This window comes from Ursus americanus, chromosome X (genome assembly GCF_024610735.1).
Source record: "Ursus americanus isolate L20-20 chromosome X, mUrsAme1.1.p, whole genome shotgun sequence".
NCBI classification, from domain to species: domain Eukaryota; kingdom Metazoa; phylum Chordata; class Mammalia; order Carnivora; family Ursidae; genus Ursus; species Ursus americanus.
The window spans coordinates 70366017-70388017 of record NC_142164.1 but is presented as its reverse complement, the minus strand read 5'-3'; the positions used below and the strand labels follow the sequence as shown (position 1 = coordinate 70388017).

At 36.8% G+C, this 22001-nt stretch overlaps 1 protein-coding gene across 1 annotated transcript in view; it reads left to right on the top strand.

Moving 5' to 3' along the window:
- ZC3H12B (zinc finger CCCH-type containing 12B) overlaps positions 1–22001 on the top strand; it is an 82934-nt gene that overhangs the window by 45900 nt on the left and 15033 nt on the right. The window contains exon 2 of the mRNA XM_045796687.1: positions 20127–20266. Coding sequence (XP_045652643.1) covers positions 20127–20266 — 140 coding nt within the window. The remainder of the gene's footprint in view (positions 1–20126; positions 20267–22001) is intronic.

Below are 22001 nucleotides of genomic sequence, written 5' to 3'. Positions count from 1 at the left end.
TTTATTGAAGTTGGTTTATGCTGAGGGCCGGGGGAGAGAAAGAGTGCCAACCAGCCTGTCTGATCCTGGAGAGAGGTCTCTGTGCTTACTGCTCTCAGGGAAGCATTCCCAGAAGAGCAAATAGTTTCCCCTCATGCACTCCAGTTTGTTTGACTGTCTGGAGCAGTGCAGTGCATTTTTGGCTCTAACCCAGACAAGTCTACTGACTTTTAAAACTCCAAAGTTGGGCAACTGAGTGGCTCCGTCGATTAAGCATCTGCCTTTGGCTCAGGTCATGATTCCAGGGTCTGGGATTGAGCCCCACAGTGGGCTCCATGCTCGGCGGGGAGCCTGCTTCTCCCTCTCCCTTTGCTCCCCCCTGCTTATGTTCTCTCTCTCTCTCTCTCTCTGTGTCTCTGTCTCTCTCTCAGATGAATAAATAAAATCTTTTTTAAAAATTAAAAATAAAATTCCAAACTTTAAAGACTTGCTCTGGTGGGGGCCTGTGCTGGTCTTCTGGGGGAGAGTCTTGCCACCCTGGGACTGATGCAGGTTTGACAAAGAACAGCAGTCATGCCAGAGTGCAGGGGTTTGGGATTTGGAGCAAAGCAGGCTAAACAGCCAGTGTCCAGGTTAACTGTCCTCAGCAGGTTTCTCTGCACCTATGCTGAGAGGTGGGGGAGGGAAATGGCACCTGCTGGCTCTTTTGTCCCCTGAGGGGTATCTCTGTTCACACCACCTCCCATAGATCCATTCCAAGAAGAGCAAACAGTCTCTCCTTGTGTGCCTTAGGCAATCCTCAGATCACACTATCTGCCCTGCTGTTGCTTACCTGTCTTATCCCCAGAAGTAGGGAAGCACTCTCAGCTCTCTATCCCAGCCAAGGCCCTTGACCTCTGAAACTGCAGTCCTTGATCCCCGTTGGTTGCAAACACTCAAGAAAATCAGTCCCTGTCATTTTCCCAGCCAAAGCCCTTGGGGAAGTGTTCTCTTTGTGCATATCCTTGTGCACTCCATTCTCTCTTGCCTTTCTCTGTGAGCAGGCCTCCTTCCCCTCCCAAGCCCCCATGATCTGTTTCTCCCCCAAACCATGTCTCTATACTTCCTTCCTTCCTCAATGTGGCCCCTTCCCTCCCTCTAGTTGTGCAGTTTGTTCTGTCAGTCTTCAGGTTGATTTCTTGGGTATTCAGAATGATTTGATAGATATCTAGCTGTATTCAAGGGATGAGGCAATCCTAGGGTCCTCCTAGTATGCTGCCATCTTAGTTCTCCCCTAACATGGGTTTGTTTCTGGGCTTTCTATTGCATTCTATTGATCTATGTGTCTGGTTTTGTGCCGGTACCATACTGATTTGATTTGATTGCTGTTGCTGAGTAGTGTAGTTTGAAATCTGGGATTGTGATACCTCCAGCATTGTTTTTCTTTTTTCAAGATTGCTTTGCTTATTTCCATACAAATTTGAGGATTACGTGTTCTAGTTCTGTGAAAAACACTGTTAATATTTTGTTAGGGATTGCATTGAATTTGCAGATTGTTTTGGGCAGTATGTATATTGTAACAATATCAATTTTTCCAATCCATAAACACAATAGTCTTTCCATTAATTTGTGTCATGTTCAATTTCTTTCATCAATGTTTGACAGTTTTCAGAGTGCAGGTCTTTCATCTCAATTAAGTTTAATCCTATGTATTTTATTCTTTTTGATACTATTGTACATGGGTTTTTTTCATACCTTCTGTAGTTCTTTATTAGTGTATAGAAACACAATATATTTTTATATATTGATTTTGTATCCTGAAGCTTTTTTGCATTCATTTTATTGGCTTTTTTGGTTTCTTGGTGGATTCTTTAGGGTTTTCTATATATAGTATCGTGTCATCTGCAAATAGTGACAGTTCTACTTCTTGCTTACCAGTCAAATGCCTTTTATTTCTTTTTCTTGCTAATTGCTGTATATAGGACCCCCAAACTGTGTTGAATAAAAATGGTGAGAGTGAACATCCTTGTTTTGTTGCTGATCTTAGAAGAAAACCTCCCAATTTTTCACCATTGAGCATGACGTTAGCTGTGAGTTTTTCATATATGGTCTTTATTATGTTGAGGTGCATTCCCTCTATATCCACTTTTTGAGTTTTTTAAAATCATAAATGGATGATAAATTTCTTCAAAAGTTTCTTCTGCATCTATTAGGATGATATTTTTATCCTTTATTAACATGGTGTGTCAGTTGATTGTCTTGTGGGTATTGAACCATCCTTGAATCCCTGGAATAAATCCCAGAAAATCATGATGTATGAGCCTTGTAATGTTTTGACGAATATGTTTGCTAATATTTTGTTGAATATATTTGCATCTATGCTCATCAGGGATATTTATCTCCACTTTTCTTTTGAGTGAATTTGTCTGGTTTTCATACCATGGTAAGGCTGGACTCATAGAATGAGCTTGGGGGCATTTCTTCCTCCTAAATTTTTTGGAATAGTTTGAGAAGAATGGGTATTAACTGTTTAAAATTTTGGTATAATTCACTTATGAAGCCATCTGGTCCTAGACTTTGTTTTCTGGGAGTCTTTTAATTAATGATTCAGTTTCATTACTAGTAATTAGTCTCATCAGATTTTCTATTTCTCACTGATTCAGTCATGGAGGATTTTTTTGCTTTTAGAAATTTTTTGACTATGGTTGACACAATATTACATTAGTTTTAGATACACAGCATAGTGATACAACAACCTTAAACATTAAGCTATGCTCACCACTACTGTAGCTACTATTGGACCACAGATTCATTATCATTGTATTACAATATATTGATAATATTTCTTTTTTTAAGTTGTTATTTAAATTCCAGTTATTTGCCATACAGTGTAATATTAGTTTCAGGTATACAATGCAGTGATTCAAAATTTCCATACAACACTTGGTGCTCATTACAAGTACACTCCTTATATAATCCCCTTCACCTGTGTAATTCATCCCCCACCCACCTCCCCTCCAGTAAACATCAGTTTGTTCTCTATAGTTAAGAGCCTGTTTCTTGGACTGCATCTCTCTCTCTTTTTACCCCTATATTCATTTGTTTTGTTTCTTAAGTTCCACATATGAGTGAAATCATATGGTATTTGTCTTTCTCTGACATATTTTGCTTAGCATCACACTTTCTAGCTTTATCCATGTTGTTCCAAATGGCAAGATTTCATTCCTTTTATGACTAATAGTCATATATATATATGAATAAATATATATATAATATATATATTTCATTATAGATTGTAGATATGGAAATCTCACATCTTCTTTATCCATTCATTAGTCAATGGACACACAGGTTGTGTCCATAATTTGGCTATTGTAGATAATGCTACTATAAACATCAGTGTGCATGTATCCCTTTGAATTAACATTTTTGTATTCTGTGGGTAAATATCTACTAGTGCAATTGCTGGATTGTAGGGTAGTTCTATTTGTAACATTTTAAGGGAACTCTATAGTGTTTTACAGAGTAGCTGACCATCCTCAATGGGAAAAAACTGAGAGCTTTTCTTCTACAATCAGGAACACAAGGATGTCGATACTCATTGCTGTTATTTTTTTTAAAGATTGATTGCTTGACTGACTGACTGATTGATTTGAGAGAGTGGGGGGGGGAGGCAGAGGGAAAGGGAGAAAGAGAATCTCAAACAGGCTCCACACCTGGCATGGAGCAGGGGTCAATCTCACAACTCTCAGAGCCAGTCAAGAGTGAGATGCTTAACCGACTGAACCACCCAGGTACCCACACTACTGTTATTTAACATACCACTGGAAGACCTAGCCATAGTAATCAGGCAACAAAAAGAAATAAAAGGCATCCAAATTGGCAAGAAAAATGTAAAACTTTCACTATTTGCAGATGGCATGATACTCTATATAGAAAACCTGAAAGACTCCACCAAAAAACTGCTGGTACTGGAAAACGAATTCAGTGAAGTCACAGAATACAAAACAAACCTACAGAAATCTGTGGCATTTAGATACACCAATAATGAAGCACAAGAAGGAGAATTCAAGGAATCAGTCTCATTTGCAATTGCACCAAAAAGCATGAAACACCTAGGAAAAAAACCTAATCAAAGAAGTGATAGATCTTTATCTTGAAAACTATAAAATATTGATTAAAGAAACCGAAGAGGACACAAAGTAATGGAAAGACATTCCAGGCTCATGTTTTTGAAACAAGACTCCAAATAGCCAAAGCAACCTTGAAGAAGAAAAGCTAGAGGCATCACAATTTTGCAAATCAAGTTATATTGGAAAGCTGTAGTGATCAAAGCAGTGTGGTACTGGTTCAATAATAGACACATTGATCAATAGAACAGAATATAAAATCCAGAAAGGAATCCACAATTATATGGTCAATTAATTTTTGACAAAGGAAGAAAGAATATCCAGTGGGAAAAGACAGTCTCTTGATCAAATTGTGTTTGGCAAACTGGATGGCAACATGCAAACTAATGAAACTGGGCCACTTTTTTTTACACCATATACAAAAATAAATTCAAAATGGATGAAAGACCTAAATGTGAGACTGAAACCACAAAAATCCTAGAGGAGAAAACAGATAATAACCTCTTTGACATCAGCCATAGCAATTTCATTCTAGATGTCTCCTATCACAAAGGAAACAAAAACAAAAATAAACTATTAGGACTTCATCAAGATAAAAAGCTTTTGCACAACGAAGGAGAAAATCAACAAAACTAAAAGGCAGCCTAAGGAAGGGGCAGGTATTTGCAAATGACATATTTGGTAAAGGGTTAGTATCCAAAATATATAAAGAACTTATAAAACCCAAAAATGAATAATCCAATTTAAAAATGGGCAGAAGACATAAATAGATATTTTTTTCAAAAAAAGAGATACAGATGTCCACCACACACATGAAAAGAGGCTCAACATCACTCATCATCAGGTAAATAAAAATAAAAAATACAATAAGATATCACCTCACGCCAGTTAAAATGGCTAGAGATAACACAAGAAATAAGTGTCGGTGAGGATGTGGAGAAAGGGGAACCCTCTTTCACTGTTGGTGGGAATGCAAACTGGTGCAGCCACTCTTGACTGTATTGCTTATGGTGTGCTTTTTATTCCCATGACTTATTCATTCCGTAAAAGGAAGTCTGTATCTCCCAGTCCCTTTCACCCATATTGCGCAACATCCCACCTTCTCCCAACTGTCAATGATCAGTTTGTTCTCTGTATTTATAGGTCTGATTCTTTTCTTTGTTTATTCACTTGATTGCTTTTTAGACTCCACATGTGAGTGAAATAATACAGTATTCCTCTTTCCCTGTCTGACTTATTTCAGTTATCCTAATACCCTCTTGGTTCATCTATGTTGTCACAGATGGCATGATCTTTTCCTTTTTTATAGCTACATAATATTATCCGTTATATATATGTCTTCCTTATCTAATCATCTATCAATGGACACTTGGGTTGCTGCCATATCATGGCTTTTGTAAGTGATGCTGCAATAAACATGGGAATGTATACATATTTTTGAAATAACATTTTTTTTTCTTTGGGTAAATACCTAAGAGTGGAATTATTAGATCATATGGTATTTTTATGTTGAATTTTTAAGGAAACTCCATACAGTTATTCACATTGGCTGTACCAATTCATACTCCCACCAACAGTGTTCAAGAGTTCCTTTTTCTCCACTTCCTCTTTAACATTTGTTATTTCTTATTTCTTTTTTTTAATTTATTCTAGCCATTTTGACAAGTGTAAGGTGATATCTTTTTGTGGTTTTTGTTTGCCTTTCCTGATGACTAGTGATGTTGAGCATATTTTCATGTGTCTGTTGACCATTTGTAACTCTTTTTTTTCAAATGTCTATTCAAGTCCACTGTCCATTTTTTAAAATCAGATTGTTTATTTGCTGTTTAGCTATATAAGTTCTTTTTTTAGTTTGGATATCTTATCTTCTCCCATTTACAAATATCTTCTCCCACTCAGTAGGTTCAATTTTTTTTGATGGCTTCCATGTTATGTGGAAAGTTTTTATGTTGATTTAATCCCAATAGTTTATTTTTGTTTTCATTTCACTTGCCTGAAGAGGCACATCAAGAAAAACGTTGCTACACCTAATGTCAGAAAAATTATAACCTGTGTTCTCTTCTAAGATTTTTCAGTTTTAGGTCTTACATTTAGGTCTTTCATCCATTTTGAGTTTATTTTTGTGTATGGTGTTAAAGACTGATTCAATTTCATTCTTCTACATGTAGCTGCCCAGTTTTCCCAGCACCATTTATTGATAAGACTGTCTTAGTCTCTTCAACAAATGGTGTTGGGAAAATTGGACAGCCACATGTAGAAGAATGAAATTGGATCATTTTCTTACACCCTACACAAAGAAAACTCAAAATGGAAGAAAGACCTAAATGGGAGACAGGAATCCATCAAAATCCTAGAGGACATCACAGGCAGCAACCTCTTCGAACTCAGCCACAGAAACCTCTTGCTAGACATGTCTTCAAAGGCAAGGGAAACAAAAGAAAAATGAACTATTGGGACGTCATCAGGATAAAAAGCTTTTGCACAGCAAAGAAAACAGTTGACAAAACCAATAGACAACCTACAGAATGGGGGAAGATATTTCAAGTATCTTATCAGATAAAGGACTAGTATCCAAGATGTATAAAAAACTCATCAAACTCAACATCCAAAAACCAAAAATCCTATCAGGAAGTGGGCAAGAGACTAGAACAGAAATTTCTCCAAAGTAGACGTACAAAGGGCCACCAGACACAAGAAAAAATGCTCAACATCATTCAACATCAAGGAAATACAAATCAAAACGAATGTTGGCAAGGATGCAGAGAAAGGGGAACCTTCTTACACTGTTGGTGGGAATGTGACATATCCACTCTTGAAAACAGTATGGAGGTTCCTCAAAAGGTTAAAAGTAGAGCTACGTTATGACCCAGGAATTGCACTATTAGGTATTTACCCAAAGTATACAAACATAGTGATCTGAAGGGGCACCTACACCCAATGTTTATAGCAACAATGTCCACAATACCCAAACTATGGAAAGAGCCCAGATATGCATAAAGAATAGCTGATATATATATCATAGAATATTACTCAGCTATCAAAAATGAAATCAAAACCATTTGCGATGATGTGAATGAAACTAGAAGATGTTATGCTAAGTGAAATAAGTCAATCAGAGAAAGACAATTATCATATGATTTCCCTCATATGTGGAATTTAAGAAACAATGCAGAGGATCATAGGGGAAGGGAGGGGGGAAAATAAGAAATCAGAGAGGGAGACAAACCATGAGAGACTCTTAACTATAGGGAAAAAACTAAGGGTTGCTGGAGGGGAGCTTGGTGGGGAGATGGAGTAACTGGGTGATGGGCATTAAAGAGGGCACGTGATGTACTAAGCACTGGGTGTTATATGCATCTCATGAAAAAGTGAACTCTGTATGGTGACTAACATAATAAAAAAATTATTAAAAAACAAAAAAAAATTTTAAAAAAAGAAAAAGTGAACTCTACCTCTGAAAATAATGATACACTACATGTTAATTAATTCAACATCAGCCACAGCAACCTTTTTCATGACACATCTCCAAAGGCAAGAGAAACAAAAGAGAAAATGAACTTGTGGGACTTCATCAAGATAAAAAGCTTCTGCACAGCCAAGGAAACAGTCAAAAATACTAAGAGACAGCCCACGGAATAGGAGAATATATTTGCAAATGATGCTACAGATAAAAGACTGGTATACAAGATCTACAAAGAACTTCTCAAACTCAATACACAAGAAGCAAATAAACAAATCATAAAATGGGCAGAATATATGAACAGACACTTTTCCAATGAAGACATACAAATGGCTAATAGACACGTGAAAAAATGTTCAAAATCATTCGCCATCAGGGAAATTCAAATCAAAACCACACTGAGATACCACCTTATGCCAGTTAGAATGGCAAAAATTGACCAGGCAGGAAACAACAATTGCTGGAGAGGATGTGGGGAAAGGGGATCTTTCCTACATTGTTGGTGGGAATGCAAGTTGGTACAGCCACTCTGGAAAACAGTGTGGAGGTCCCTTAAAAAGTTAAAAATTGAGCTACCCTATGATCCAGCCATTGCACTACTGGGTATTTACCCCAAAGATACAGACGTAGTGGAGAGAAGGGCCATATGCACCCCAATGTTCATAGCAGCTCTGTCCACAATAGCTAAATCGTGGAAGGAACCGAGATGCCCTTCAAAAGATGACTGGATTAAGAAGTTGTGGTCCATATATACAATGAAATATTATTCAGCTATCAAAAAGAACGATTTCTCAACATTTGCTACAACATGGACGGCACTGGAAGAGGTAATGCTAAGCAAAATAAGTCAAGCAGAGAAAGACAATTATAGTATGGTTTCTCTCATCTATGGAACATATGAACTAGGAAGATCGGTAGGAGAAGAAAGGGATAAAGAAAGGGGGTAATCAAAAGGGGGAATGAAGCATGAGAGACTATTGACTCTGAGAAACAAACTGTGGGCTACAGAGGGGAGGGGCGTGGGGGAATGGGATAGGCTGGTGATGGGTAGTAAGGAGGGCACGTATTGCATGGTGCACTGGGTGTTATACGCAAGTAATGAATTATCGAACTTTACATCAAAAACCAGGGATGTACTGTATGGTGACTAACATAATATAATAAAAAATATTTTAAAAAATGAATTTAAATAAAATTAAAAAAAAAGAAGACTGTCTTTTCCCCATTGTATAGTCTTGCCTCCGTTTTCATGGACTAATTGACTATAGAAGTGTCAGGTTATTTCTGGGCTCTCTAGTCTGTTCATAGGTCTCTGTGTCTCATTTTGTGCCAGCACTATACTGTTTTGATTACTACAGCTTTGTAGTATATCTTCTTTTTAATTATTTATTTAAATTCAATTTAGTTAACATATAGTGTGTTGTTAGTTTCAGGGGTAGAATTTAGCAAATCATCAGCTGCATATAACACCCAGTAATAATTATATAACATGCCCTCCTTAATGCCCATCACCCAATTACCCCACCCCTCAACCCACAAACCATCCAGTAACCCTGTTTGTTTCCTATAGTTAAGAGTCTCTTATGGTTTGCCTCCTTCTTTGTTTTTACCTTATTTTATTTTTCCTTCCCTTATGTTCATCTGTTTTCTTAAAATTCCACATATGAGTAAAATCATACAAAACTTGTCTTTCTCTGATTGACTTATTTCACCTAGCATAATACCCTCTAGTTCCATCCACACCCTTGCAAATGGCAAAATTTCATTCTTTTTGATGGCTGTGTAATATTCCATGGTATATTTGTACCACATCTTCTTTATCCATTCATTCATTGAATGGACATCTGGGCTCTTTCCATATATTGGCTATTGTTACATTGCTGCTATGATCAGTGGGGTGCATGTGCCCCTTCGAATCACTAGGTTTTATCCTTTGGATAAATACCAATTTGTGCAATTGCTAGGTCATAAGATATCTCTATTTTTAACTTTTTCAGAAACCTCCATACTGATTTCCAGAATGTCTGCATTGGCTGAATTCCCACCAACAGAATGTCCCACTTTCTCTGCATCCTCACTAACATCCGTTGTTCCCTGAGGTATTAATTTTAGCCATTCTGACTGGTGCGAGTTGGTAATACCCTGAGATTTTGAATTGCATTCCCCTGATCCTAGTGATGTTGAGCATCTTTTCATATGTCTGCAGGCCATTTGTATGTCTTTGGAGAAATATCTATTCAAATCTTCTGTCCACTTCTTGACAGGATTTTTTTGTTTTGTTTTTTGGGTGTTGAGTTTGGTTAAGTTTTTTTATAGACTTTGGACACTAGCCCTTTACCTGATATGTCATTTGAGAATATCCTCCCATTCCATAGGCTGTCTTTTCATTTTGTTGATTGTTTCCTTCTCTGTACAAAACCTTTTAATCCTGATGAAGTACCAATTGTTCATTTTTGCTTTTGTTTCCTTTGACTCTGGAGATGTGCTAGCAAGAAGTTGCTGAGGCCAAATTTGAAGAGGTTGCTGCCTGTGTTCTCCTCTGGGATTTTGATGGATTCCTAGCTCACATTTAGGTCTTTTATCAATTTTGAGTTTATTTTTTGTGTATGGTGTTAGAAAGTGGTTTATTATTATTCTTCTGCATGTGGCTGTCCAATTTTCTTAACACCATTTGTGGGAGGGTCTGTCTCTTTTCCATTGGATATTCTTTCCTGCTTTGTCAAAGATTAATTGACCAAAGAGATGATGGTCCATTCTGGGTTCTCTATTCTGTTCCATTGATCTATGTGTCTATTTTTGTGCCAGTATGATACTGTCTTGATCACTACAGCTTTGTAATATAATTTCAAATCCAGCTTTGCTTTTCTTTATCAAGATTTATTTGGCTTTTTGGGGTCTTTTGTGGTTCTATAGAAATTTTAGGATTGTTTGTTCTAGCTCTGTGAAAAGCAATGGTGGTAGTTTGATAAGGATCATATTAAACTTGTAGATCACTTTTGGTAATATAGACCTTTTCACAATATTTGTTCTTCCAGTTCGTTAGCATGGAATGTTCTTTTTTCCATTTTTTGTATCCTGTTCAATTTCTTTCATAAGTGTTCTATAGTTTTCAGAGCACAGATCTTTTGCCTCTTTGGTCAGATTTATTCCTAGGTATCTTATCATTTTTGGTGCAACTATAAATGAGATCAATTCCTTGATTTCTCTTTCTGCTGCTTAATTGTTAGTGTATAGAAATGTGACAGACTTCTGTGTGTTGATTTTAAATCCTGCTACTTTGCTGAGTTCCTGAGTCCATGCTGAATTTTTTGCTGGAGTCTTTTGGGTTTTCTACATAGTGTATCATGTCATCTGTGAAGAGTGAAATTTTGACTTTTTCTTTGCCTATTTGGATGTCTTTTATTTCTTTCTGTTGTCTGATTGCTAAGGCTAGGACTTCCAGTACTATGCTGGTTAACAGGTGAGAGTAGAAATCCTTATCATGTTCCTGACCTTAGGGGAAAACTTTCTGTTTTTCCCTGTTGAGGGGTGATAGTCCCTGTGGGTCTTTCATATGTGAGTTTTATGATGTTGAGGTACGTTCCCTCTATCCCTACATTGTGGATGGTTTTTAATCAAGAAAGGATGCTTTATTTTGTCAAATGCTTCTTCTGCATCTATTGAGAGGATCATATGTTTATCCTCTCTTATATTAATGTGGTGTATTATATTGATTCTTTTGTAGATGTTAAACCACCATTGCAGCCCAGGAATAAATTCCACTTGGTCCTGGTGAATAATCCTTTGAATGGACTGTTGGGTCTCATTAGCTAGTAACTTGATGAGAATTTTTGCTTCCATGTTCATCAAGGATATTGGTCTATAATTCTCCTTTTTGGTGGGGTCTTCGTCTGTTTTAGGGATCAAGGTAATCCTGGCCTCATAGAATGAATTTGGAAGTTTTCCATTTCTATTTTTTGGGACAATTTCAGAGGAATGGGTATTAATTCTTCCTTAAATGTTTGGTAGAATTCCCCTCAGAAACCATGTGGCCCTGGATTCTTGTTTGTCGGGAGAGTTTTGATTACTGCTTCAATTCCCTTGCTGGTTATGGGTCTGTTTAGGTTTTCTATTTCTTCTTGTTTCAGTTTTGGTAGTTTATAAGTTTCCAGGCATGCATCTATTTCTTCTAGATTGCTTAATTTGTTGGCATATAATTGCTCATAATATGTTCTTACAATTGTATGTGTTTCCTTGGTGTTGGTAGTGAGCTCTCTTCTTTCATCCATGATTTTATTAATGTGGGTCCTTTCTCTTTTCTTTTTGATAAGTCAGCTAGGGGGATATCGATCTTATTCTTTCAAAGAAGCAGCTCCTAGATTCATTGATCTGTTCTGTTTTTCGGATTTCTATATCATTGATTTATGCTCTAATCATTATTATTTCTCTTCTCCTGCTGGATTTACTCTCTATTTGTTCTTCTGTTTCCAGCTCCTTTAGGTGTAAGGTTAGGTTTTGTATTTGAGATTTTCTTGTTTCTTGAGAAGGTCTTGTATTGCTATATACTTCCCTCTTAGGACTGCCTTTGCTGCCTCCTAAAGGTTTTCAATTGTCATCTTTCCATTTTCATTTGTTTCTGTGATTTTTAAAAATTATTCTTTAATTTCATGGTTGACCCATTCATTCCTTAGTAGGATGATCTTTGACTTCCATGTATTTGTGTTTCTTCCAAATTTTCTCTTGTGATTGAATTCAAGTTTTAAAACACTGTGTTTTGAGAATATGCAGGGAATAATCCCAATCTTTTGGTACTGGTTGAGATGTGATTTGTGACCCAACATGTGATCTATTCTGTAGAATATTCCATGTGCGCTTGAGAAGAATGTGTATTCTGTTGCTTTAGGATGCAATGTTCTGAATATATCTATGAAGTCCATCTGGTCCAGTGTGTCATTCAAAGCCCTTGTGTCCTTACTGATCTTCAGCTTAGATGATCTATGAGTGGGGTGTTAAAGTTCCCTACTATTTTTCTGTTATTTTCAATGTGTTTCATTAATTTTGTTATTAATTGGTTTATATAATTAGCTGTTCCCAAGTTAGGGTTCTAAACATTTACTACTGTTAGACCTTCCTTTTGGCTAGACCCATTTATTATGATATATAGTGTCTTTCTTCATCTCTTATTACAATCTTTGGCTTAAAATCTAATTTGTCTGCTATAAGAATTGCCACTCCAGCTTTCTTTTGATGTCCATTAGCATGATAAATGCTTCTCCACACCCTCACTTTCAATATGGAGGTGACTTTGGCTCTAAAATGAGTCTCTTATAGGTAGTATATCAATGAGTCTTGTTTTTTTATCCAGTCTGATACCTTATGTCTTTTGATTGGACCAATTAGTCCATTTACATTCAGAGTGTCCTTCCCAGAGGGCCCAGCTCAGTGTAAGTGGCTCCAGATTGCTAAATATGTGGCTGTTTTGCTTCCTAAAAGATTTTAGTACCTATGTGGGGAATGAAAATGGTGATGCCCTGATCTCTAGCCCTGCCACTGAAAGTCGGCTCACTCTACTCTTCAGTGAGCCCTCACAGAAAAGCAGTCAATCACTCTTGTCTCCTTGGTTTCTGTCAGAACTCTGTGTTCACCCAGCCTGTGACCTAGTGTTTTTATCTCAGGCACAGGACCTGGTTTGAGTCTCAAAACTTTAGCAACTCCCTTGACGCACACCCGAGACACTCCTCCCAGGGTGGGGGAGCATATCACCACAGTTCTGCTTCTTGCTGTGCCCCTGCTCAGAGAGTGATCACTGGACCATGCAGCAGTTTGCAGTTTATGGCGACACTGAGCAGAAAGCTGGTGCCCGGGCTCACTATTTTTAGTCAGCTTCCCTGTTCCAACACTTGGGAACTCTGCTGCACTCAGGCACTCCCATTCTTTATGCCCCAGGGATCCTGAGACCATGCTCTTCCACATGGGATTCAGCCCCACTTTGCCCCCTAAGCACCTGTCAGGATTACTTGCAGAAGTTCCAGTTTTGTGCTCTGCTGCTTATAACACTTTCTGGTTCCCTGCTTATGGAGGTTCCCTCCCCACCATGGTTTATCTTGTGATATATTGCCTCAGATTCACATCTCTGCACCTCCTACCTTACAAAAAGTGGTCGCTTTTCTATTTGTAGAATTGCAGCAATTCTTTTCTCAGATCTCTGTTTGATTTTGCAGGTGTTCAAAATGATTTGATAACTATCTAGCTGAATTCAAGGGACCAGACAAAATTAGGGACCCCTACTACTCCACTATCTTGACTCCTCACCTCAGTTGTGGGTTTCTTGTATATGGCATTTCTTATGTTGAAGTATTCTCTCTACACCACATTGCTGAGATTTTTTTTATCATGTGTGGATTGAGTTTTGTCTAATTTTTTTTCTGTTTGCATTGAGATCATTATATGAGTTTTATCCCTTTTTGTTTATGTGGTGTATCACATCAATTGATTTGTTTCTTCAGAATAAATCCCACTTGATGATAGTTAGTGATCTTTTTAATGTATTATTGAATGTGGTTTGCTAACATCTTGGGGAGGTATTTTACACCTATCTTCATCAGGGATATTAGCCTATAGTTTTCTGTTTTTGGTTTCTTTGTCTGATTTTGGTATCATGGTAATGCTGGCCTTGTAGAATGTATTTGGAAACTTTCCTTTCTCTTCTTTTTTTGGAATAGTTGGATAATAGGTATTAACTGGTTTTTGAATGTTTGATAAAATTCGCCTGTGAACTGATTTGGACCTGAACTTTCATTTTTTGGTAGCTGTTTATTATTATTATTATTATTATTATTATTATTAGTTATTATTATTACTGATTCAAATTTGTTACTAGTAATTGGTATGTTCAGATTTTCTCTTTCTTCCTGAATCAGTTTGGGAAGATTGTATTTTTCTAGGAATTTATCCTTTTTTCCTAAGTTGTTCAATTTGTTGACATACCATTTTTGTGGTATTCTCTTCTAATCCCTTTTATTCCTGTGGTGTCAGTTGTTACTTCTCTCTCATTTCTGATATCATTTATTTGGGTCCCTTTTTTCTTGAAGAGTCTGGCTAAGGGTTTATAATTTTGTTTATCTTTAAAAAAACACCTGTTGGATTCATTGAATTTTTTTTTAGTCTCTGTGTCATTTATTTTTGCTGTTATATATTATTATAATTATTATTATTATTATTATTATTATGTTAGTCACCATCAGTACATCATTAGCTATGATTCATTGTTTGCGTATAACACCTGGTGTGCCATGCAATATGTGCCCTCCTTAATACCCTTCACCAGGCTAGCCCATCCCGCCCCAAAACCCTCAGTTTGTTCTTCCTTCTACTCATCCTGGCTTTGCTTGTTCTTCTTTTTTCTAGTTCCTTTATATGTAGGGTTAGAATGAGTTTTTTGACTTGTTTGTTTCTTGAGGTAGACCTGTAGCACTATATATTTTTCTCTTAGAACTGTGTTCACTGTGTTCCAAAGATTTTGGATTATTGTGTTTAATTTTCATTTCTCTCCATGTATTTTTTTTCTTTAATTGTTTTGATGACCCATTGGTTGTTTAGTCTCCACATTTGTGTTTTTCTTCCAGTTTTTGTCTTGTGATTTATTTCTAATTTTATACTGTTATCAGAAAAGATGCATGGTATGATTGCGATTTTCTTAAATTTATTGAGGCTTGTATTGTGGCATAACATGATTTATTCTGGAGAATGTTCCATGTGCACTTGAAAAGAATGTGTATTCTGTTGTCTTTAAATGGACTGTTCTGTATATATCTATATATCTCTCTCTATATATCTATATATCTAAAGATAGATATAGATCTATATCTATATCTATCTATATCTATATCTATCTATCTATATCTATATCTATATCTATCTATCTATATCTATATATATCTATTATGTCCTTCTTGTCTAATATGTCATTCAAAGACACTTTTCTTACTGCATTTCTGCTGGGTGATCTATCCATTGATGTAAGTGGGCTGTTGAAGTCCTCTACTGTTACTCTCTCTTTATTTCCATTAACATTTGCTTGATGTATTTAGGTGCTCCAGTGTTGGGTGTGTAGATATTTAAAATTGTTATATCCTTTTGTTGAACTGATCACTTTCTCATTATGTATTGCCTTTTTTGTTCTTTATTACAGTCTTTGTTTTAAAGTCTAGATCAGTGGATTTTTTTCAGCAGAAATTTTGCAGGCCTGATGGGAGTAACATAATATATTCTATGTGCTGAAAGGGAAAAAAAATCTACAGCCAAGAATACCCTATCCAGCAAGGCTATCATTCAGAACAGAAGAAGAAATAGAGTTTCTCAAACAAAAACTAAAGGAGTTCATGACCATTAAATCAGCTCTACAAGAAATATTAGAGGGGACACTTTGAATGGAAAGGAAGAACCATAACTGAGCATATGAAAAGCAGGCAACACAAAAGCAGTATAAATAACTATTTCTGTAAATATCGGCCAAAGGATTCAAAAAATAAAAGGTTGCAAAATGTGACACCATATACATAAAATGTGAGGGGAGAAGAGTAAAAATAAATAAAATAAAATAAAAATAAAGTCTGTTTTCTCTGATCTAAGTATTGGTATCCCAGCTTTTTTTTCTTTCTTTTTTTTTAAATAGATTTTATTTATTTATTGGACAGAGAAAGACAGTGAGAGAGGGAACACAAGCAGGGTTAGTGGGAAAGGGAGAAACAGGCTCCCCACTGAGCAGGGAGCCCAACTTGGGGCTCAATCCCAGGACCGTGGGACCATGACCTGAGCCAAAGGCAGATGCCCAACGACTGAGCCACCAAGGCACCCACCCACAGGTTTTTTTTCTGCTTTCATCTGAATGGTAAATGTTTTCCATCCCTTCACTTCAGTCTGTATGTGTTTTTAGATCTGAGGTAAGCATCTTGTAGGCAGCATTTGGTTGGTCTTATTTTTTAATTTTTTTGAAAACTTATTTTACCACCCTATGTCTTTTTTTTTTTCCTTTTTAAATACAGAACTCTGGCTTTAATGACTTCAAAGAGCAGTAGCATCTGCAGACACATTCATGGACACTAGCTCACATATATACACACCACCTTGTATACTCAAAGAATGCACAGAAAATCTGTATTAGCATACAACCAATTTTGTAATACATGAAGAGAAAGGAACAAAATTTTCTCTTTAGCTAATATAGACAGAGATATAACAAATGCATGTAATGATTTCCAATATACTAAGTACTTACTAAATATATATTCTCCCTTTTCCCTACAGAAAAGTTTTAAAGAAAATATTCTTATCCCATTTTATAAGTGAGAAACTGAAACCAATAAATTTTTATTCACTTGCCCCAGTCAACCTATAGCTATTTTATTTATGAGTTGCAAGAACACAGTCTTATTTGATTATGGCCCACTAATTCCTCCTGGTCTCTTTCCTTTTTAAAACATATATAGCTTTAAAAGCTATTCATCCTATTCTCTCATGTTTTTCAGCCAGTTCTTCCCAGATCTACCTTAATATCTCTGCAAATATGCTAGTGAGTCTCAGGAAAATAGTAAATATTTATAAATATTTTAATAGAAAAATATTACATATAATGTCATGATGCCTCCTAAACAAAGCATAGATAGGAGAGGCAACTTTGCTAAGAATTGATGGCTGCTGCAACTAAGACTATACATAATAGGCTGTCAGCTAAAGGGTTGGACATTTTTCCATTACTTCCTCAAGTCTTTTAAAGTTTTTATTTAAATTCCAGTTAGTTAACATACAGTGTAATATTAGGTTCATGGGTAAAATTTAGTGATTCAACACTTATATACAATACCCTGTGCTCATCACAACTACACTCTTTAATTCCCATCACCTATTGAACCCATCCCCCTACTCACCTCTCATCTGATAACTATCAGTTTATTCTCTACAGTTAAGAGTACGTTTCTTGGTTGGCCTCTCTTTCTCTCCCCCCCACGTCCTTGCTTCTCTGTTTTCTATCTTAAATTCTTCATATGAATGAAATCATATGGTATTTGTCTTTTTCTAATTGACTTATTTCACTTAGCATAACACTCTTTAGCTCCAACCACATTGTTTCAAATGGCAAGGTTGCATTCTTTTTTAAAAGTTTTATTTATTTATTCATTAGAGAGAGAGAGCACGAGCAGGGGGAGGGGCAGAAGGAGAAGCAGACTCCCCAACGAGCAGGAAGCCCAATGTGAGACTTGAAACCAGGCTGCTGGGATCAGGACCTGAGCCAAAGGCAGATGCTTAACCAACTGACTCACCAGGCGCCCCAAGATTTCATTCTTTTTGATGACTAATATTCCATTGTGTATATATACTACATCTTCTTTACCCATTCATCAGTCCATGGACACTTGTGTTGTTTCCAGAATTTGGCAATTATAGATAATGCTGCTATAAACACTAGAGTGCATGTATCCTTTTGAATTAGTATTTTTGTATTCTTTGTGTAAATATCTAGTAGCACAATTGCTGGGTTGTAGGGTAGTTCTATTTTTAACTTTTTGAGGAAATGCCATACTGTTTTCCAGAGTGGCTGCACCAGTTTGCATTCCCACCAAAAGTTCAGGAAAGTTCCCTTTTCTTCACATCGTTGCCAACACCTGCTTTTTCTTGATTATTGATTTTAGCCATACTGACAAGTGTGAAGTGGTATCTGATTGTAGTTTCAATTTGCATTTACCTGATTGTCAGTGATGTTGAGCATCTTTTCAAGTGTCTGGTGGCAATCTGTAGGTGTTCTTTGGAAAAATGTCTAATGGTGTCTTCTGCCAATTATTTAATTGGATTACTCATTTTTGGGGTGTTGCGTTTTATATACTCTTTGTAAATTCTGGATACTAACCTTTTATCAGATATATGATTTACAATTATCTTCTCCCTTTCCATAGGTTGGCTTTTACTTTTGTTGATTTTTTCCTTTGTTGTGCAGAAGCTTTTATTTTGATGAAATCCCTATAGTTTATTTTGCCTGTGTTTTCCTTGCCTCAGGAGGCTTATCTAATAAAAAATTACTAGGAACATTGGGAAGTCCTGCAGTATATGTATTAATGGGGACTCTGACATTATGTATGAATTCACCCAAAGGGAACAATATAATTGGGGCTAATTTCTCTTGTAGTTGAGTACTAGTGAGAAAGTGAGAAGTTTAAAGAGAGAGACCTCATTATATTATCTTAATTAGCTTTCTAGCAAAATGGTCCTTCTTTTCTGAACAGTCTTGACAGGCAACATCCACTTTATTGTACTAGAATTGGTACATGTAATGTATGACAATTTGTTTTACCATCCAAGCTGTTTAATAACTGTAATTTAGTGTGATTTATATTTATGTTAGAAAACCAAACAACAAGCTAAAAGATCAGAATTTTCACAGGCAAACTAGGTACAAATTTAGTACACTATTTGTGAGTTTTTTAAGATGATGGCAATAAATATATCTTTTCCCAATTCATCTGTTAATTTTCCCTCTTCAAATTTTCAATCACATTTTTGTTTGACTTTTTAAGTTTTTACAATGTTTATGTCTACAAATAATTATGATAAAATGTCTTCTCTTTTTTTACATCATGTTCTAATTATAAAGCAATACTTAATTTTTTGAAGAAATTTTAGAATAAAGAAAATAAATCATTTATAATCCTCTCACATAGAATAATTCTTTTTATTAATATTTTGGTGTATCTATTTCCTAGTATTTTTTTCTAAATTTATATATAGACTTCCTTCTACCAAATTGGGATTACATTATATATAGTCTGTATTCTTATTTTCCCTTTAGCATTATATTGTGAGCATTCCCAACATTTTAAAATTTTCAAGAATGTGATTTTTATTGGTACATTTTATTTAATTAAATGTGATAATTAATTTTAGTCAGCATTTATGTGTATCTCTTTTGCTGCCAATATCATTTTTAACCTTAATATATGTGCTTAAAACTTATCTCCAACTAATCCTCCATATAAACTATGTAAACTTCTGACACTTCTTCTTTTCTCATCTGTTGTGAATATCTGAATATTCTAAAATAAAGTGGTAGTAGATGTAGAGAGAGAAGAGAGGAAATTGAAGTAGTGTAGGAAATAGCCACCAGGGTTGCTATAAGTTGGGAGTTGTTATTAACCATCTGTGGCCTTGAAGAAAGGTGTAATAATAATTGCAATATTTATAATGATTGATTAAAAAAGAACTTGATTTGTTGTTTTTAAAAATACAGTTTTAGGCACCTGGGTGGCTCAGTTAAGCAGCTGCTTTCAGCTCAGGTCATGATCCCAGGGTCCTGGGATCAAGCCCCGCATCGAGCTCCCTGCTCAGCAGGAAGCCTGCTTCTCCCTCTCCTGCTCCCCCTGCTTGTGCTCTCTCTCTCTCTTTCTGTCAAATAAATAAATAAAATCTTAAAAAATAAAATACGTTTTTGGCATCATCAAGAAATAAAATGTCTATTGTTGATATCTTGGTACTAAGAAAAAGCCTGTTCAGAGAATTTCTTTGTTACCTATTGTTGATCCTTTATCCTTTCATTATCTATCTTCCTAAAGCCATGGGAATAAAGAAGAGTTTTCCTGCAGAGGAATACAACTTGCTGTGGATTGGTTTCTAGACAAAGGCCATAAAGATATTACTGTATTTGTGCCTGCATGGAGAAAGGAGCAATCCCGCCCTGATGCACCAATTACAGGTACTATTTCAAATAAGACATTTCTTCTCATCCAGAGGAAAAGCTAGCACAATAGTTTAGGGAGAGGTTGATGGTCCCAACTTAGATAATTATTTTTCTAAGTTTATTAAGTATACTTAAAACGTCTTGTATTAAGTACATTTTTAAACATACTTTTCCTGATCCAAATAAAACCATTATTGTGTTGTGGCATATGGTGGTTAAATTGAGACAACTTCAATTCAGCAAGGAATAAAGCAAATGGTTGGGGAAAAAAGGAGTGCTTTCTATTTGACCATAGACTTCAGACTAAAGGGGGATGAACCTGGTTATGAGTGTGATTGAGTTTTCCAAAAGACTAAAGAAACCATCATGGAAAATAATCACATTCTGTACCAGAGAAGTGGTTGTGAGATCTGCAAATTATAGGGTAAAATATATAGAGAGAAAAGTCCCATTGCACTTAGAGCCAATTTATCCATGAGGCACAACAGGCCCCGTGGCCAGGGCCATGATACCTTTAGGGTCCTACAAAGATGTTTTAATTTGAGGCACAGGCAAGATGACAAAGTAGGAGGACCCCAAGCTCACCCTGTCCCATGTTTGCCACTGGATATCATTCACATCCATGTCAATAAAGAAGAGTTATATGAAGACTGACAGAACAAACTCCATAACTAAATGTAGAGAAGAAGCCACATCATAGAGGGTAGGAAGGGCAGAAATGGTTGTTTAGTCTGGAGCAGCCTGCTCCAGGGAGGGAGTTATGGTTGCAGAAAGGGGAAAACACCAGGGAGCCCACACACGGAAAACAAATCCCCATAATGTCTGGCTTTGAATATCAGAGGGGCTGAATTCTGTGAGTTTGTATAACCAGCAGGACTTAGAGCCTGAAGCTTTAAAAGTCCATTGACTCAGCCAGTGATGGGTGAGCTGAGAGGGCAAGTGATAGCTGGGTTTCCACCCAAGGAGAGTCAACATAGAAGCCACATCTTGCAAAACAGGAGGGAGATCTGTTTATACTGATTTTGGAGCATGTTGGGGGACTTCTCTGGGAACAAAGGAACTGACAGTCACCATTTTCATTCCCCACCCCCCAGCATAAATAGAACCACCTGCAGGAGGCAGTACTGCAAAGACACTTGTTACCTAACCCCCTAGTAGTGTGCCCTGCCCAGGAGTTCTCCAGAGGACTTGCCTATCCCAAATCTGCTGGCCTTGGCCCTAGGCTTAGTGCAAATTTTGTTAATGCCACAAGTGCCCCACCAAGCCAGCCATGTGCACATACATCTTGTGTCCCAACCACCACACTCAGTACCCAATCTCTGCACACACAGATGCCACACACCTTTGGCCACTGCCACGGTTGTGTGCTGCAACCCTGGCTTTCATCACACTTTGAGGAATTGGCCTAGGACTAGCAGCTAAGTACAAATTTTGCTAATGTCGCATGTGTCCTTCCCACATGCCACCAGCCACCTCCACTTTCAGCCTCTGATTGCACAGCCAACAGGTGCTCCTTGCCTCCACCTCAGCCACATGCCTAGCCCCCAGCCACTGCCACTAACATGCACTGTGCCTGTGGCCACGAATGCACTTTGGGAGATCGAACCTAGAACTAGTGACTCACTGAAAATTTTGCTAACACTGTCGCCTACCCCTGAACCCTTCTAGAGTCACATTCCCTCATGGCAGGCCTACCTGGTTCTCACTAACACCACAAGAGGAAGTACAGCCCACAACAGGCAGAGAATCA